This window comes from Trichomycterus rosablanca, chromosome 1, assembly GCF_030014385.1.
Source record: "Trichomycterus rosablanca isolate fTriRos1 chromosome 1, fTriRos1.hap1, whole genome shotgun sequence".
Taxonomy (NCBI): Eukaryota; Metazoa; Chordata; class Actinopteri; order Siluriformes; family Trichomycteridae; genus Trichomycterus; species Trichomycterus rosablanca.
Window position 1 is genome coordinate 86,383,365 of NC_085988.1, and position 19,369 is coordinate 86,402,733.

The 19,369-nt window shown below is 42.7% G+C and overlaps 1 protein-coding gene across 1 annotated transcript in view; it reads left to right on the forward strand.

Moving 5' to 3' along the window:
• The first annotated feature begins 3,945 nt into the window (after positions 1 to 3,945).
• The window catches only part of LOC134330366 (scavenger receptor cysteine-rich type 1 protein M130-like), a 72,412-nt gene continuing 56,988 nt past the window's right edge, over positions 3,946 to 19,369 (forward strand). Inside the window, exons 1-8 of the mRNA XM_063011505.1 lie at positions 3,946 to 4,075; positions 8,835 to 9,137; positions 9,252 to 9,557; positions 11,042 to 11,357; positions 11,473 to 11,768; positions 12,999 to 13,317; positions 13,435 to 13,733; positions 14,857 to 15,171. Of these exons, the coding sequence (XP_062867575.1) occupies positions 3,946 to 4,075; positions 8,835 to 9,137; positions 9,252 to 9,557; positions 11,042 to 11,357; positions 11,473 to 11,768; positions 12,999 to 13,317; positions 13,435 to 13,733; positions 14,857 to 15,171 (2,284 nt within the window). The remainder of the gene's footprint in view (positions 4,076 to 8,834; positions 9,138 to 9,251; positions 9,558 to 11,041; positions 11,358 to 11,472; positions 11,769 to 12,998; positions 13,318 to 13,434; positions 13,734 to 14,856; positions 15,172 to 19,369) is intronic.

The window sequence follows — 19,369 nt, forward strand, 5'->3', positions numbered from 1 at the left end:
TTTAAATGTGACAAAATGTGCAAAAATAGAACAAATTAGTAAGAGGGTAAATAAGTACTGTACAGTAACACTTACCTACCTAATAATTCCTTTTCTAATGTACCTTGAGCTGCTGTAATGCTTGACTTTCCCCTTGGGATTAATAAAGTGTCTGTCGGCCTGCCTGCCTGTCTGTCTGTCTGTCTGTCTGTCTGTCTATCTATCTATCTATCTATCTATCTATCTATCTATCTATCTATCTATCTATCTATCTATCTATCTATCTACTTTTTCACAAGACAGCATATGCTATATAGACAAAAGTTTAGGGGCACCTAAATCATGTGTTTCAGCCACAACAACTACGAACAGATGTAATAAATCAGTCATATAAAGGAAATTATATGCTTTCAACTTTGCTGCAGCAGTTTAGGGAAGGCCCTTTGTTGTTCCAGGATGACTGTGCCATTGTGCACAAAGCTCTATAAAGACTTGAAGAAAAGGTTTAAAGAAACCTGCACAAGTTTTAGTGAACAAAAAATCAAGCATCTGCCATTTTAGTCACAATCCCCTAGAAAACCTGTGGGCTGAGCTAGAGGCAAGTGCACAAGAGAGGAACTGGGACCCTGACCCTGGAGATTCACACCCCTCAATAAAAGATGTGACACACGACTGATACCTCAAAAATCTGTCTGTTACCTTCAACGTAACTACTGTACAGAGGACGGGGTGGAGCTTAATGTTCAAGAATATTTTTTTACACTAATTCCAAACATTTCATTATGATGTTGCTTTCTCTGTTCTGATAATGAGTTTTGATCAGGCAGTTTTTATGCCTTTGTCAAAATTAATTATCTCTCTCTCTCACTACTGTTTAGTCGAGGTGAGGTTGGTGGATGGTGGAAGTCGCTGTAATGGGAGACTGGAGATTTTGGCTGTGGATCAGTGGCTACCATTGTGTGGGAATATCTGGAGGGTAGATGTTGCTGAACTGGTGTGTAAACAGCTGGACTGTGGTGAGGCTGTAGATTTAGGTGTTACCCAGTCTCAATCACCAGTATCACTGTGGCTGGATAAAATAGATTGCAGTGCATCACAGCTTCATCTAAAGCTCTGTAAACCTAAAATGTGGGCGGTTCCTCATTGTCGAGAAGTATTTGCACTAAACTGTTCAGGTGAGTTGTATCACTATTTTATTATTACTATTATTATTATTATTATTATTATTATCACTAATTATTATTATTATCACTGAATGTTATTATTGTTATTATCATTCATTCATTTACTGTGTTTACCCTATTAACGGTTGTAGTGGGTACAATTCACTGGGTGAAAGGTAGGAAACACACTGAAGAGGTCACCAATCCAACACAGGATACACACATTGAAAATTGCTCTGATAGACTCTCATCTTAAGGCATTTTTCCAACTGTAGCCTCTGCAATTCAATCTGTATGGGTTCTGGGAGGGCTAGCACTTACATGGCTGGCATCATACATAACCTGGTGTAGGGATAATTGGGGCAGTTAGCGATCTGGTCAACATGGCTACTTCAACTCGGAGCAACTCAATCATGTCATTAAGAGTAGTGCCATTCAGTCGTTTAGAGATGAGCAAAATGTTAATACAAGTGAGTAATGTCATGTTTGTGATTGTACTTACTGTATCTCTACAACTGTTAATCATATCAGCTCTAGTGCCAACACCAATCTTTATTCTGAATCTGCTGCACCTAACATAAAATGCTATCTGAGGAAGACTAAATTAAATTATGAGGCTTTACTTCATTTGATTTGATAAATGGTAAAGCTGGTCTCTCTACATGTTTAAAGTTATTTGTGAAGGCAAACTGATAGATGACCATTTCTGTTGATGACCAGAGCTGATCATTTAGTCATTGTAGAGCCAAAATAATTATATCCAAGGAGATAAGTACAATGACCTCCTTTATATAGCAGTCTCCACAAATACTGTACAGTAATGTTCCACCAATGCAGTCGGCCACCAGCAGGGGGCCTGTGTGGCACAGAGGAAGAGATGGATCGGTTGAGAACTTCAATTCCCAGAATTCCCAGCGGCAATCAGCGCCTGGCAGGCTCAGCTGTGTGTGCGGCACTGCAGTCAAACCCGGTCTCAGCCAGCAGCCGCCGTCGCACCGTTGATTCAGTGCGAATGCTAAGGTGGGTATATGTGAAAGAGAAAACAAAAGAAAAGAAAAAAAGAAAGGAAAAGAGCAGAAGGGAAGAGCTGCAAAAAAGAAAAGAAAATCGCTGAGCAGATACCAAAAGAAAAATATAGGTAGATTGCTGAGCTGTCAAAAGCTTAATTCTCCTCGTCCGTTAATGTACTGCAGTTTTGTTACAAAAGCACCTCACATTTTCAAAAGAGAATTCTACGGGAGCCTGGGGGAGAGTTTAAGTTGTGTTTTGTTTTTGTTTTGAGAACTTTCTTTTGTTTGTCCTTTCCTGCCTTACTTTCTCACCACCTTTTGTAGTGGTTCCTCCACCAGTTCTCACGTCCTACTCAGTGGCACACTTATAAGTCACTGAGCGATAATGCTAGAGGTTCGCAGTTCAAATCCAGCACGAGTCAAACCAATAATGAAACGTATTATTATTACTATTGCTGCTATTATTATTATTATATCACATATATATTTATATATAAATAAGTGGCCACTTCTGAGTGGTATGCAGGGGAACCAGACAAGTGCAGGGGGTTCCCGCTGCGGTGCTCACTCATGTTTGAGCAGCAGCCATCCTAGTTCCCCACTGAGCGATCAAAGATTTCTTTCATGGTGTCCCTCCTCACAGGCAGAGCGCTGGCCTGGGCCACCACCCTTTGGGAACAGAACTCCCCAGACTTTGCTACCAGCCAGGCGTTTACGGATGCGCTACGTCAAACAGTTTACCAACCTTTTGGGGAAAGGAGGCCGGGCCACACCTACTGGAACTCTCGCAGGGTGTGTGCTCAGTTGTGGATTATGTTATTGAGTTACGCACTCTGGTGGCAGAGAGTGGGTGGAATGAGGAGGCACTGTTAGCAATATTTCAACGGGAGCTCAATGGCAGGATCAAGGATAAGCTGGCTCTATGAGGTGTGCATCCGCCTAGACAACCACCTGTGTCAGAGAGCCCAGGAGCAGGCACAAAGCGCCCGTGCCCCTGGGCCTGGCCAGGCATGGCAGGGTTTGCCTGAGCGATTGCTACCTCCACATGAGGTACCGGAGCCCATGCAACTGGGAGGTACCCGTCTGCCCAGCTTACGGCCCGTTCACTCCTCGCCCAGTGTGGGACAGACTGCTGCTTTGCTAAGTCGGGAAACGGAAGGATCAACCCCAATCAGGGGGGTCGGGTCTAGACCATGCAGCTTCCCCCACTTCCGGCCTTCTCCTCCCTGTCACCCTGTCATGGACCCCTCAACAGCACATCGAATTAAGGGCATTTGTGGACTCTGGGGCTGTAGTCAGCTTTATAGACTGCTCACTTGCCTTGTCCCTGGACTACCAGTTGAGCCCCTGGACTACCCACTACCCATTCTTGCCATTGATGGCTGGGCTGTGGGTTCAGGCTCAGTCACCCACCACACCCAACCCATGGCCATGCAGGTGGGGTCCCATGTTAAACAGGTAGAATTATACCTGACACAGGCCCCCCACCTACAGTTGGTGCTGGAATACCTGTGGCTCAAGCGCTACAACTCTCTAATTGATTGGGCTATGAGGTCCGTATATGCATGGGGTCCTCAATTTCAGCAAGGCCAAAGCTTAAGTGCTTCCTCCCCACAGGGCCTATGACTGTGCAACCAATCTCCTCCCTGGCACCACACCACCAAGAGGGTGTTTGTTCTCCTCCCCAGAGTGTACAACCATGGAAACATATATTTAGGAGGCCCTTAGTTCTGGGTTCATACAACCCTCCTCCTCGCCTGCGAGTGCGGGGCTCTTTTTTGTGGGCAAAAAAAATGGGGGCTCCAGGCTATCAGAGTCTCAACGCTATCACGATTCAGGACTGCTACCCCTTGCCCCTCATGCAGACGGCCTTAGAAGCGCTTATAAGTGGCGCTTATAAGTCACTGAGCGATAACGCTAGAGGTTGGAGACAACCTTCAAATCCGGCACAAGCCAAGCCAATAACGAAATGTATTATTATTACCATTGCTGCTATTATTATTATTACACATTATATATCACATATTTATATATTTATATACATGTTGGTACTTTATTATTATAAGTATAAATAAACACACACAAGTACTCTAATCAAGAGCAGTGGTAGCTTAGTGGATAAGGCGCTGGACTAGTAATCATAAGGTTGCTGGTTTAAGCCCCATCATTGCCAGGTTGACATTGTTGGGCCCCTGAGCAAGGCCTCTAACCCTCAATTGCTTGAACTTGTATTCAGCGATAATTGTAAGTCACTTTGGATGAAAGCGTCAGCTAAATGCCACAAATGTAAATCAAGCCCAGGTTTACTTACCTGTTACTCATCATAAATGTTATTTACCATTTCATTTGCAAGAAATCTAACTGTTCAAATATACAGTTATATCTGAAAAAGAGAGGACTGGCTGATTATTTAGTTGAGAATGAAAGATACATACTTTTATCGTGCACATTTTATTATCAATATATCTGGTAGCATTGCTAAGTGTTTCTACAGTTACTGAGCTTAAGGAAGTGCTTTTTAATTCTCTCATGATAATATTTCAGAAGTCAGACTGGTTGGTGGAGGTTCTCGTTGCTCTGGAAGAGTCGAGGTGCATCATGGGAAGACCTGGACCACAGTGTGTGATGCTGACTTTGACCAGCAGGATGCAGAGGTTGTGTGTCGAGAGCTGGACTGTGGACTTCCTGTGGAGGTGCTAGGAGCTGCTGCTTTTGGTAGAGGAGAACATCAGGTGTGGACAGAGGAGCTTCAGTGTAGAGGAAACGAGTCTCAGATTCACCTCTGTCCAACATCACCTACCAACCACACCTGCTCCCATTCCAGTGATGTGGGACTGGTGTGTGCTGGTAAGACCCAGGATTTAATTGAACATATCACAGACACATTATTATTATTATTATTATTATTATTATTATTATTATTATTAATAAAGCTGGTCATTTGGTAAAATGCCGTACAAAAAGGAATCTGTGATTTAAAATATGTTGGACTTTCTGGGAAACAGACCTTCACACATGTGCAGGTCACCATGCTTTCATACTGTGTCAGATGGTGGCTTTAAATCTTTTAATTATAACAATTTTTCGTCTGTGGCACTGAGAACAAGATGTCCATTTTTCCAAACACAAGCTAAACTGTGATCTTATCAGACCACACTACGGTTTCACTTTCTTTTGGTCCATCTGAGATGAGCTTGGGCCCAGAGAACTCCAGAGGTGTTTCTGTATAGAACTGATGTTCTTTGTGTAAAAGTTAGTTTCAGGTTGCATTTCTTGATGCAGTGACAAACCGTGTTAAGTTTTCTAAAGTAACCCTGAGCTCATGTGGCTGTATTTACCACAGTATCATGATGGTATCTAATGCAGTGTCGTCTGAGAGCTCAAAGCTCACAAACATTTAACAGTCGTTTTTAGCTTTGCTCTACAGACTAAGATTTCTCCAGATTCCCTGAATCTTTTCACTATCTAATTAACATTAGAGGGTAAAATACTAAATTTTTATCTTGCATTAAGAAACATTCTTTTTGAACTGATTGATGATTCTCTGATGAAGTTTAAAACACAGTGGTGAGCCATGATACATCTTTGCTTGTACAGACTTTTCTTTTAAAGGGTCTCATTTCATAAATTTGATCCCTTACCTTTTAGCAATTCACTTGCTTATTTAAGAACACTGCAACTTGAGTATCCTATCAACATTTTACTCTTATTTTGCCTCTGTCCCAACCTTTTTTACGTGTGCTGCAGGTATAAATGGGTTTCGATTTTCCACTTACAATTTAATTTATTTACAAGTTGTGAAAACACAGATTCTTCTTTTTATGTCATACACAGCTTCCCCCTTTTTTTTTGGAAATAGGGTTTGTATACACACTCATAAATAACATTGAACTACATTTACTGATTGGCATTTCTTTCACTGGGAACAACTTGATGGTGAGAAAGAAGAAAGACCGGACTGATTCAAACTGACAGGAAGGATACAGTAAATAAATGAACAATCGTTATAATCTTGCCAATCATCTAGGAACACAACATGTCAAACCTTCAGGCAAATGGACTACAACCGCAGAAGTCAGCTTTAGATCTTGATTTCTGCTGCATTGTGCAGATTAAACGTTCCAATAAAATCTAATAGAGTATTTTTGGGACATGAGAGAACGGAGCAAACAGTGGATTCAGACAGTATTCAGACCCCCTTTTACACTTTACTGTGTTGTGAACTATGAATTTAATGATCATTTTACCACAACTTACACTTAATCACCCCTAATGAAAATTGTGAAACTTCTTGTTTTTTTTAATTCATAAAAAATCACCAACTGCAGACTTTTATTCAGAAAAGTATTTAGACCATATGGCAGCAATTGCAGCTGCAAATCTTCTTGGAAACATCTCTGCAAGCTTTGCACAGCTGGATTTGGGCAGTTTATTCCATTCTTTATGGAAAATCATTTCAAGCTCAATCAGATTGGGAGGAGAACATCTGTGAACCGCTATTTTCAGGTTTCTCCCACAGATGTTTGGTAAGCCTGGGTTTTGGTTTGGCCACTCAAGGGCATTCAGAGACTTGTTTTGAAGCCACTCCAGCGTTGTACTGGCTGTATGCTTTGGGTTATTGTTGAGTTGAAAGCTGAACTATCATCCTAATCTGAGTTTGCTTGTGCTCTACAGGAGATTTTCTTTAAATACGTTCCTGTATTCGGTTGCATTTTTCTGTCCCTCAATTCTAGCTAGTCTCCCTGTCTCTGCTGCTGAAAAGCACCCCAAAAGTTTAATGCTGCCACCATCATGATTTACAGTAAGAATGGTATTAGCAACGATTCCTAAAGTGGCCACATTATCAACTCTAAGAAGGTTTTAGTTAGTGTCAAGCTTCCTCCATTTAAAAATGATTGAGACCACTGCAGTCATGGGAACTCTCAAAAACTTAGATATTGTTTTATATTTACATTTTTATCCAAAGTGACTTACAGTACTGAGACAGTATACTAAGCAATTGAGGATTAAGGGCCTTGCTCAAGGGCCCAACAGTAACAACCTGGCAGTGGTGGGGCTTGAACCAGCGACCTTGGATTACTAGTCCAGTATCTTAACCACTAGGCTACAACTGCCCTGTTTTATATCCCTGTTCTAATCTACGCCTTGCCACAATGTAATGGTGGAGATGTACAGAGAGTTTACGGTTTGTTTTTTGTCCTGACAGTGCAGTGGACATTTTAAGCCCTTATAGACCTACAGTGCTGTGAAAAAGTATTTGCCCCTTACAGATTAATTTTGTTTTTGCACATTTGTCACACTTAAATATTTCAGATTATCAAACAGATGTAAATATCAGACAAAGATAACCTGAGTAAATACAAAAAGCAGTTTTTAAATGATGATTTCATTCATTAAGGGAAAAAAGCTATCAAAACCAACCTGACGCTATGTGAAAAAGTAATTGCCCCCCCTTTAAAATTGAGTTTTCCACACATGTCAAGGACAACTAAAGCCAAAAGGATGAACCTGACCACAAAAAATTAAAGAAACCAGTCTGAAAACATTTGTGAATAAGTGATTTTAGTTTTTGATTTTTGATCAGTGACGTTTTCACTTAGTCATTCTGGTGATAAAGTGTAGATTGGTGGTAAAGAATGTAATGATATAAATTCTAATCAATTCTATCAAAACCACAGCACAGTAAAGTCGGCTAACAATGTCTAAATACATTCTGAATTTGCCTGATTTTAGTCATGACTTTTTTAAAAAGCAAATTAATTAGTACGCAAAACCTTAAATTTATACATAAACTTGAACATTTTACATTTAGCAGACACCTTTATCCATTATGACTGAACACAGTTTTGAGCAACTGAGGGATAAAGGCCTTGCTCAGGGGCCCAGTGGTGATGCTTGAACCGGCAACCTTCTGATTACTAGTCCAGTACCTTAACCACTGAGCTATCACACTGCTATTTTCCTTTGTGATCGAAACTTCACAACTCCACCCAGAATCCTCTACTGTACAGGTGGTGTGAGGCTGGTGGATGGTGGAAGTCGCTGTGCTGGGAGAGTGGAGGTTCTTCATGATGGACAGTGGGGAACAGTGTGTGGTGCAGGCTGGGATATAAAAGATGCTGCAGTGGTGTGTAGAGAGCTGGACTGTGGGGAGGCTGTAGCTGTGCTGGGTAATGCTCACTTTGGACCAGGATCAGGACCAATCTGGATGGAGAATGTGACCTGTACTGGATCAGAATCTACACTGAAGAACTGTAGATCAGCAGGATGGGGGAACCATTACTGTGATCATCATAATGATGCTTCAGTCATGTGCTCAGGTAAACTGTACTGTTCTCATAGATGACTATAAACTGTATTTAATGATTAAGAGATTATGTTTTAATGCTATCCACAATAGTTTATATTTAATAGTGAATCTAGTTAATATTTTACATCTTTCTTTAATTTACATAGTGAATTTCCCCACTGTGGGACTAATAAAGGATTATTTTATCTTATCTAAAACAAAGTGTTTAAAGTAACCAGATCTCATGTTAAATGGATTTAAAGTAGTGGTGATAGTTTCTGTACCTTCACCACACAGTTCACATTTACTTGTGATTTACTTCTGTGTGTGCTAATATATTTTACCAGAGTATGTTTACTACCTCAGTCATTAAATACTCTTTTAATATTTCAGGAGTCAGATTAGTTGATGGTCCTCATCGGTGCTCTGGGAGAGTCGAGGTGCATCATGGGAAGACCTGGTACACAGTGTGTGATGCTGACTTTGACCAGCAGGATGCAGAGGTTGTGTGTCGAGAGCTGGACTGTGGACTTCCTGTGGAGGTGCTGGGAGCTGCTGCTTTTGGTAGAGGAGAACATCAGGTGTGGACAGAGGAGCTTCAGTGTAGAGGAAACGAGTCTCAGATTCACCTCTGTCCAACATCACCTACCAACCACACCTGCTCCCATTCCAGTGATGTGGGACTGGTGTGTGCTGGTAAGAGATGCATTATTTCACAGTTTTTTCTTATTTCACATTTTAATGTCCAAGATAAATTAAGCTTTATACACACATACCTCATAGTAACTCTCATTGTTCTGCTTTGTTCAGGTGGTGTGAGGCTGGTGGATGGTGGTCGCTGTGCTGGGAGAGTGGAGGTTCTTCATGATGGACAGTGGGGAACAGTGTGTGGTGATTACTGGGATCTGGTAGATGCTGCAGTGGTGTGTAGAGAGCTGGACTGTGGAGAGGCTGTAGATGCTCTGGGTGATGCTTACTTTGGACCAGGATCAGGACCAACCTGGATGGATGATGTGGGCTGTACTGGGTCAGAATCTACACTGAGGAACTGTAGATCAACAGGATGGGGGATGAATAACTGTGACCACAGTAAAGATGCTGCAGTTATATGCTCAGGTAAACAGTGTACATGATTAATGTTAAAAATGTTAGATAATAATAATAATAAGTATTACAACCCCAAATCAAAAAAGTTGGGACAGTATGAAAAATGTAAATAAAAAAAAAACACAGAGTTTCTTACATTGACTTTGACGTTTATTTGATGTCAGACAGGATGAAGCTGAGATATTTCATCTTTTATCTGCTCAACTTCATTTCATTTATTAATAAACATCCATTCCTGCATTTCAGGCCTGCAACACATTCCAAAAAAAGTTGGGACAGTAAAGCATTTACCACTTTGTAATGTTGTCATTCCTTTTCACCACTTAAAAGAGGTTTTGGCACCGAGGAGAGCGAGTGATTTAGTGTTTCAGCTTTTATTTTGTCTCGTTCTTCCTGCAAACACGTCTTAAGATGTGCAGCAGTACGGGGGGTCGTCGTCGTTTCAGAATCCTCCACACTTTCTTTATTGGGGACAGGTCAGGACTGCAGGCAGGCCAGTCCAGTACCCGTACCCTCTTCTTCTGCAGCCACGCCTTTGTAATGTGTGCAGGAGGTGGTTTTCACACAGCCCCATACTATGACAGAGCCTGGCTTTTGGACGTGTTGCTGATAACAGTCTGGATCCTTGTCGTCTTTGGCACACAGCGTCCATTTTTTCTAAAAAAGAAAAAAATTCGTCTCACCACAATACATGTTTCCACTGTGTGATGGTCCATCCTAGATGCCTCCAAGACCAGAGAAGTGAAAGCTGCTTCTGGACATGGTGAACTTTTTTGCACAGTAAAGTGTTAAGTATGATTAGTGCAGTAACTCTGTATTGTAGAGCTGATAAAGGTTTGATAAACTAATCAATCACCCATGTGGTTATATCAGCTAGTGTTGAGTGGAGGTTCTTGATGCCGTCTGAGGGATGGAAGATCACGAGCGTTCAGATTAATCTTGCACCCTCCACCTTTACACACTGAAATTCCTCCTGATTCCTTGAATGGTTTAATGAAATTCTGCACTGTAGAGGGAGAACATGCAAATTTTTTCCAATCTTTCTTTGAGGTTCATTGTTTTTAAACATTTCAATCATTTTCTCACACATTTGTGGACAAACTGGATCCTCTGATCATCTTTACTCATCAGAGACTCTCAGCCTTTCCTGGATGCTGCTTTTGTACCAAACCATGATTACAATCACCTGTTCACATCACCTGTTTAACATCACATCATTATTTAGTTTTTCACCTCATTACTCGCTCTAAATTGCCCCGGTCCCAACTTTTTTTGGAATGTGTTGCAGGTCTGAAATGCAGGAATGGATGTTTATTAATAAATGAAATGAAGTTGAGCAGATAAAAGATAAAATATCTCAGGTTCATCCTGTCAATGTAAGGAACTCTGCAGTTTTATTTTATTTGCATATTTCATACTGTCCCAACTTTTTCTACACAATTTTTTTTTTTACCTCTCTATTGCTCATCTATATAATGTATTTTCCTATTAAGGAAGTGTGAGGCTGGTGGATGGTGGAAGTCGCTGTGCTGGGAGAGTGGAGGTTTTTCATGATGGACGGTGGGGAACAGTGTGTGGTGATTATTGGGAGGTGGAAGATGCTGCAGTGGTGTGTAGAGAGCTGAACTGTGGAGATCCTGTAGATGCACCGCGTCGGGCTAAATTTGGACCAGGATCAGGACCAATCTGGATGGATGAAGTACACTGTAGTGGATCAGAATCTACACTGAAGAAATGTAGATCAGCAGGGTGGGGAAAACATGACTGTGATCATCATAATGATGCTGGAGTTATCTGCTCAGGTAAACAGTTCCAGAAAAGCATGTTACAGATTATTACTAACCACAATGATCCTTCATTCCACCTGACTTCTGATTTTTAATTATTTTATATTTTATGTATATGGTAATATTTCAGGAGTCAGACTGGTTGGTGGAGGTTCTCGTTGCTCTGGGAAAGTCGAGGTGCATCATGGGAAGACCTGGTACACTGTGTGTGATGCTGACTTTGACCAGCAGGATGCAGAGGTTGTGTGTCGAGAGCTGGACTGTGGACTTCCTGTGGAGGTGCTGGGAGCTGCTGCTTTTGGTAGAGGAGAACATCAGGTGTGGACAGAGGAGCTTCAGTGTAGAGGAAACGAGTCTCAGATTCACCTCTGTCCAACATCACCTACCAACCACACCTGCTCCCATTCCAGTGATGTGGGACTGGTGTGTGCTGGTAAGAGATGAATATTTCACAGTTATCTTATCTTTGTTATTGTGGAATTGTGTACACTGACTGTAACTGTAACGCGTTGATTACCTTTCTCCAGAGCTTCTTGCAGCCAAAAGGATAGATCGTCCTGTTTCAATGGCCAGCGGACTATGTTTCCCAAAAGCCATAGCGCTGATTAGCACCTGCGAGTGTCCTATTTAGGGAAGTACAGAGTGTTACTCTGTGCTGAGTCAATCCTCAGTCGGTAAGGTAGTCGGCCATTGTGCGTTTAATCTCTTCTTACTTTATTAAAGAAGAGTGCTCGTCTTGTTTATCTATAACACAAAGTTGCACTTTACCGCATTCCGTTGTGGAATCCAACAATGGTAGACAAGTCAATCATCTCGGCATTCGATTCTTTCGCGGAATCGGACCCACGAGTCGATTCCTTTTCTGAAATAGTTATTTCCTTGTTTTTCCCCCTTTTTTTTGTTAAAAATTTTGGGAATACTAAGTGTCCGGGGTCTCGACTCGTGTGCCAGTTGATTGGTGGACCAAGTAGCTGGTTAGTCGGCCACAGTCGAGTGTCCCACCTAGAACTTTTCCCCCTTCTTGGTACTATTTAGGTTTTTTTGTTTGTGCTTTGCACCTTGGGTCCTGTTTTTTCTCTGCGGGTTTGTCTGGGTGGTACCAGACCACTAAACCTCCTCGTTACAGTAACAAAGGCAAGTGAGGCCAGCTGTTCCCTAGATTTACATTTTTTCAGCATTTAGCAGATGTTTTTATCCAAAGCAACTTACAATACTGTGGTAGTACACTGTCTAAGCTATTGAGGGTGGAGGGCCTTGCTTAAGGGCCCAACAATGGCAACCTCCCAGTGGTGGGGCTTGAGCCAGTGACCTTTGGATTACTAGTCCAGTATCTTAGGCTACACCTGCCCTCACTAAGACGTTAGAAGTTGTTCGTTCATTTGTGGTGAAATTTTAGTAGACCGGCTCTACTGGGAAAAATGACCACTATTCTATATTTCTCTATTTGTGGATAATGGCTCTCACTGTGGTTTACTGTAGTCACAAAGCCCTAGCAATGACATTAAAGACCTTTTTTCTTTAATAAATCTTTGTTTATTCATGTTTTTATATTAAAAGTAGTTTGGTGATTTTATACATCACAAAAATAAATGAAAGTTGGAAGAAGCAAATATTTTTCACTATACAATGAACCTAAAAATCTCTCTCTTCTTCTTGTATGCAGCCAGTGTGAAGCTGGTGGATGGTGGAAGTCGCTGTGCTGGGAGAGTGGAGGTTCTTCATGATGGACGGTGGGGAACAGTGTGTGGATCAGGTCAGTGGGGCATTGAAGAAGCTGCAGTGGTGTGTAGAGAGCTGGACTGTGGAGAGGCTGTAGATGCACTGCGTAATGCTCACTTTGGACCAGGATCAGGACCAATCTGGATGAATGATGTGGGCTGTACTGGATCAGAATCTACACTGAAAAGTTGTGTATCACAGGTTTTTGAACAATACACCTGTCGGCATGATCATGACACTGGAGTAATCTGCTCAGGTAAACTGCTAAACAAGCATGTCTCACATAATGCTGAAGTTTGGGCAATATTGAATTTAGAGTTATACAATGACTGCTTGTTATTTTATATTTATTTTCATAATAAAAAACATACAGGACACAGAAAGTCCCGGCTTGTTGATGGTCCTCACCGATGCTCCGGGAGAGTCGAGGTGGTTCTTGGGAAGACCTGGTACACAGTGTGTGATGCTGACTTTGACCAGCAGGATGCAGAGGTTGTGTGTCGAGATCTTGGCTGTGGACTTCCTGTGGAGGTGCTGGGAGCTGCTGCTTTTGGTAGAGGAGAACATCCGGTGTGGACAGAGGAGCTTCAGTGTAGAGGAAACGAATCTGATATTATCTTTTGCACAATTTCATCTACCAACCTCACCTGCTCCCATTCCAGTGATGTGGGATTAATCTGTTCTGGTGAAGTATCATGATTTATTTCTCAGTCTCAGTGTCACTGTTAATCACATTTCCTTTATCACTGAGCTCTCAGCTGTTTGTTCAGGTCACACTGAGGCTCGGCTGGTGGACGGTCCAGACTCCTGTTCTGGTCGAGTGGAGCTCCAGTACCTCAGTGATTGGGGAACAGTTTGTGCTGGAAGCTGGAACATGAAAGCTGCCAGTGTCTTCTGTGCCCAGCTGAATTGTGGGAGTGCTGTGGCTGTCCTGGAGGCTGACTGGTTTGGGGAGGGGAGCGTCCAGATCTGGTCTGATGTGTTTGATTGTAAGGGGAACGAGACCCACCTGTCCCAATGTCCAGTCTCATCATGGAGTCGAGCTGCATGCTCTCATAAACAGGATGCTGGAGTTATCTGTACTGGTGAGATGTTAAAGTGGTGTAGGACCTGTTTATGAATAACCTGTGTTTCCTTATTGAACCTTGATTTATTGTTTCTCTTCAGGTTCCTCTCTGGCGTTTCATGATGGGCGAGTGAGGTTAACAGGAGGAAGTGAGTGTCAGGGGGAGGTGGAGGTTTATTTTGGACAGGACTGGAGGAAGGTTCTCCTGGACTCCTGGAGTCTGGCTGAGTTCTCTGTGCTCTGCAGACAGCTGGGCTGTGGATCTGTGCTGAACTTCAGCTCCTCTCCATCCACTACTGAACACAACCACATGTGTGGAACAGCTTTCAATTGCTCTGGAAGTGAAGAACATCTGGGGAACTGCAGCAGAGCAAAACCTGCTAACTGCAGCTCCAGAGAACTGCTGTCCATCACCTGCTCTGGTAAACACTTTATATTATTTATAATAATAAAACACTTCATAATAATTATTATATATATGCAACCAACAAAACATTAAGGTTTCCATCAAATATTTTCTGTTCTGACTTTTATAATCAATAACAGGATGAAGATTAGCATGAACCCATTTCATTTGCATTAATAAACACAGCAATGAAAAAAAATTGTGTGTGTGTGTGTGTGTGTGTGTGTTTGTGTGTCTGTGTGTTTGTGGGTGTGTGTGTGTGTGTGTGTGTTTGTGTGTGTGTCTGTGTGTTTGTGGGTGTGTGTGTGTGTGTGTGTGTTTATAACCAAGGTCAAAGGCCCATCAGGCTGGTTGGGTCTGGTGGTGACTGTGCAGGAAGGCTGGAGGTTTTCCACAGTGGTTCATGGGGAACAGTGTGTGGTGACTTGTGGGATATTAAAGATGCCCAGGTGGTTTGCAGAGAGCTACAGTGTGGTGTGGCCCTCAGTACCCACATACCAGCCTGGTTTGGTCCTGGAACTGGGTCCATATTGCTGAATAAGGTGGAGTGTGAGGAGAACGAGACGTCCCTGTGGAACTGCAGATTTAAGATCTGTGAGAAGAATGAATGTGGACACCAAGAGGACGTTGGGGTGGTGTGTTCAGGTACTGTATGCTGTGGGTAGTGTGTAATTAACTTTATGGACCATTTATCAATAAAATGTTTGTATGTATACTTTTTATTTTTTTACTGAGGACCCATGATCTCATCAAAAGAAACACTTTTTATTTCATCCTTGAGTGAAGAGGACGTATATTAATACAAATATTTTATAATTCATACTAAATTAATACAACAATAACAAACTAAAGTTGTCTGTCACCCATCAGAGTTCAAAGAGTTCCGCCTTACCGAGGGCTGTGAGGGGAATCTGGAGGTCTTCTTCAATGGTACCTGGGGTAACGTGTGTTACAATGGCATGACCAAATTAACAGTGAGTGTAATCTGTCGAGAGCTGAACTGTGGAAGAACTGGCAGTGAATTCTGGGGGAAAGCAAGACTGGAATCTGCTCCTAACTGGCTGGATCATGTAAAATGTAGGAAACATGATTCCACTCTGCTGCATTGTCCATCTTCACCATGGGGACAGAACGAGTGTGATAATAACAATGAGGTTGCTCACATTAAATGTTCAGGTATGGGGACTCTCTATTTTGGTTATACTTACTTTTAGATTGTTCTTTGTGCTGAGCAGCCAGAATGCCACCATCTTTATTTATTTTAAATAAAAAAACATGATTTAAAAAACTGAAAGAGTAGAATGATAAGTAAATAAACTATATGGCTAAAGATGGTCAGACACCTGTTTAAGCTGGATGTTTTAGTATGGATGATTCACATGTTCACATTCAGGAGTCAGACAGCAGGCACGCTAGGTTTGTGATTATAATAGATTAATTATCAGTTTTATTGTCAGTGCTTGTAACTTCCATTGTGTTCATTTGTATTCTTGAGTAAGGTAAGCTTCTGGTTGAAGTATATTCTTTGCTGTAACTTGTTTTAGAATTTATCTTTGTAACTTTGACTATTAACTTACTTTACTGTGCTAGAATTTAACTATTTGTAAGAAACTAAAGCTAGTCTAGCTCAGTGATAGCTCAGTGATAGCCTTGTGATAGGGCCAGTGATAGCTCAGTGGTTAAGGTACTGGACTACTAAACAGAAGGTTGCCGGTTCAAGCCCCGCCACCACCAAGTTGCCACTGTTGGGTCCCTGAGCAAGACCCTTAACCCTCAATTGCTCATCGTGTTCTGCTCATTGTGTAAGTCGCTTTGGATAAAAGCGTCTGCTAAATGCTGAAAATTTAAATGTAGTCTGTTGCTGCATTAATCTGTGTTTTGCTGATTGGTTGGTGTCTATTGTTAGAGGCCTAGGTGTGAATTGAGGGGCAGGGCTAAGCTTAGTATAAAATTAAATCTCCACTGCCGGTCTTTACTATTACTAGGTTTTAATGTCTGTCTGGATTGTTTAATCTGTCTAACTTTTTCTACTAATCTAAACTACACTAACTTTGGGTAAGTACTATCAGTCTCTGACACTGTTTCATTTACCAAACTTATCTCAGCATGTGCTACTCAATCATTCCTGTGCTCATATCTCACAGACCCTGCAGACATCACAAGTCACATTACAGGAACAGCAACGCCAGCAACCTCATCTACCCCCAACTGTTGCAACAGTCTCAAACAGTGGTGGTAGGTGGGGTCTGGAACTGTCAATCAGCCGTCCAAAAAGCTGACTTTATCTCAGCTTTTGCACTTTCTCACAGCCTTCACTTCCTGGCACTGACTGAGACATGGATCACCACAGAGAACTCAGCTACACCAGCAGCCTTATCCTCTGCCTACACCTTCTCTCATACACTGAGAGGATCTGGTAGGGGTGGTGGTACAGGTTTGCTCTTGACCAGGAAATGGCACTTCACTCCTGTGAATCTTTCTCACCTTAACATTTCATCCTTTGAATTTCATGCTATTACTGTTACTTTTCCAATTACTCTTCATATCATTGTCATCTTCAGACCACCAGACTCATTGGGAGACTTCATAGAAGAGCTGGATATTCTTCTGAGTTTCTTCCCTTCAGATGGAACTCCTCTGACTCTTCTTGGTGACTTTAATCTCCCTACAGGCAAACTTCAGTCCTCCTGTCTTCTTCCCCTTCTTTCATCTTTCGACCTCCTCTTTAACCACAGCCCTCTGACACACAAAGGAGGCAATCTTCTGGACCTGGTCTTCAGCCATCCAGCTTCTGCTCTGGACCTCACTGTCACCCCACTTCACCTCTCCGACCATCACTTTGTGTCTTTCTCTCTCTATCTCCCAACTCTTTCTACTTCCAACCACACTTACACCCTTAAAACACGCCCTAATCTTCACTCTCTTTCTTCCTCCTTGCTGATCTCCAACATCCTAACTTCACTACCTAACCCTGACATGCTTGCTACCCTTCCACTCAACTCCGCAACTAATACTCTACTCTCTTCTCTTTCAACATCCCTCGATCAGCTCTGTCCTCTTACCCTCAAATGAGGAAAACCTTCTCACCCTGCTCCTTGGCTTTCAGATGTATTGCGCAGCAGCAGAAGAGAATTGAGGGCAGCTGAGATAAAGTGGAGGAAATCTAAGCTCAGTGTGGATCTCCACTCCTACCACGATCTGCTGTCCAGGTTCTCATCCGACGTGACTGCTGCAAAAACATCTTTTTACAAAGCCAAGCTTGAACAATCTGCTGCTGACCCACGTAAGTTTCATGCTATCTTTTCCTCTCTTCTGAACCCTCCTCCTCCTCCCCCATCTGCCTCTCTCACTGCTACTGACTTTGCAACATTCTTTCAGGACAAGATTGACAAAATCAATCAATCCTTCTCTCCGACTGACCCACTTTCAACTGATCCTCAACCCACCAACACACTCACCAGCTTCACCCCACTCACCATGGATGAGGTTACACAGCTCCTCTCATCCAGCAATCCCACTACATGCACACTCGACCCTATACCATCCACCATCCTCAAAGACATCTCACAGGACCTAATCCCCTTCATCACACCCATCATCAACAACTCCCTGACATCAGGTGTTGTCCCTACTGCTTTTAAGAAGGCTCAGGTCATTCCCCTTCTTAAGAAACCTACACTAGACACTACAGACATTAACAACTACAGACCTGTCTCACTCCTCTCTTTTCTATCCAAAATTCTTGAACGTGCTGTCTATAACCAACTATCTGCCTTTCTTACTCAGAATGACCTCCACGATCCGTACCAATCTGGCTTCAAGGCAGCACATTCTACGGAAACAGCAATTGTAGCTGTTACTGAGAAGCTTCATGCAGCCAAAGCAGCCAAACTGTCATCTGTCCTTGTTCTTCTTGGCCTCTCTGCAGCCTTCGACACAGTGAATCACAGCATTCTCTTGTCCACTCTCTCCAACCTTGGAGTAACAGGTTCAGCATGGCAATGGATGGCCTCCTACCTCAAAGGGCGCTCTTACCAAGTGTCATGGAGAGGATCCATATCTCCTCCATGCACTCTCTCAACCGGTGTTCGTAAGGACTCTGTACTTGGCCCACTTCTTTTCTCTATCTACACCCGCTCTCTGGGTAAGGTCATAGCCTCCCATGGCTTCTCCTACCACTCCTATGCAGATGACACTCAGCTCGTTCTGTCATTTCCTCCTTCAGACACACAAGTCTCAGCTCGAATCTCAGCATGTCTGCGAGATATCTCACAATGGATGTCAGCTCATTATCTGAAACTTAATCTCAGCAAGACAGAGATGTTGCTCATTCCCAGAGATCAATCTCCAACCCAGGACCTAGTCATTTCTCTTGATGACTCCCAGATCAGACCATCTGATAAGGTAAGAAGCCTTAGTGTTGTCCTGGATAACCAGCTGACCTTCTCTCCTTATATAGCCAACATGGCAAGATTGTGCCGGTTCCTCCTGTACAACATCAGGAAGATTCGACCATTTCTCTCCAGGGAAGCTACCCAGATTCTGGTCCAATCACTTGTAATCTCACAGTTAGACTACTGCAACTCCCTCCTGGCAGGAGCTCCTATGTCCACTATTAAACCCTTGCAGCTCATTCAAAATGCAGCTGCCCGTCTGGTTTTTAACCAGCCCAAACACTGCCACCTCACCCCACTGCTGCCTCATCATCACCCCACTGCTGCCACATCACCACCCCACTGCTGCCTCATCATCACCCCACTGCTGCCTCATCACCCCACTGCTGCGTTCTCTTCACTGGCTTCCTGTAGCTGCACGCATTCAGTTTAAAAGACTGATGCTCGCC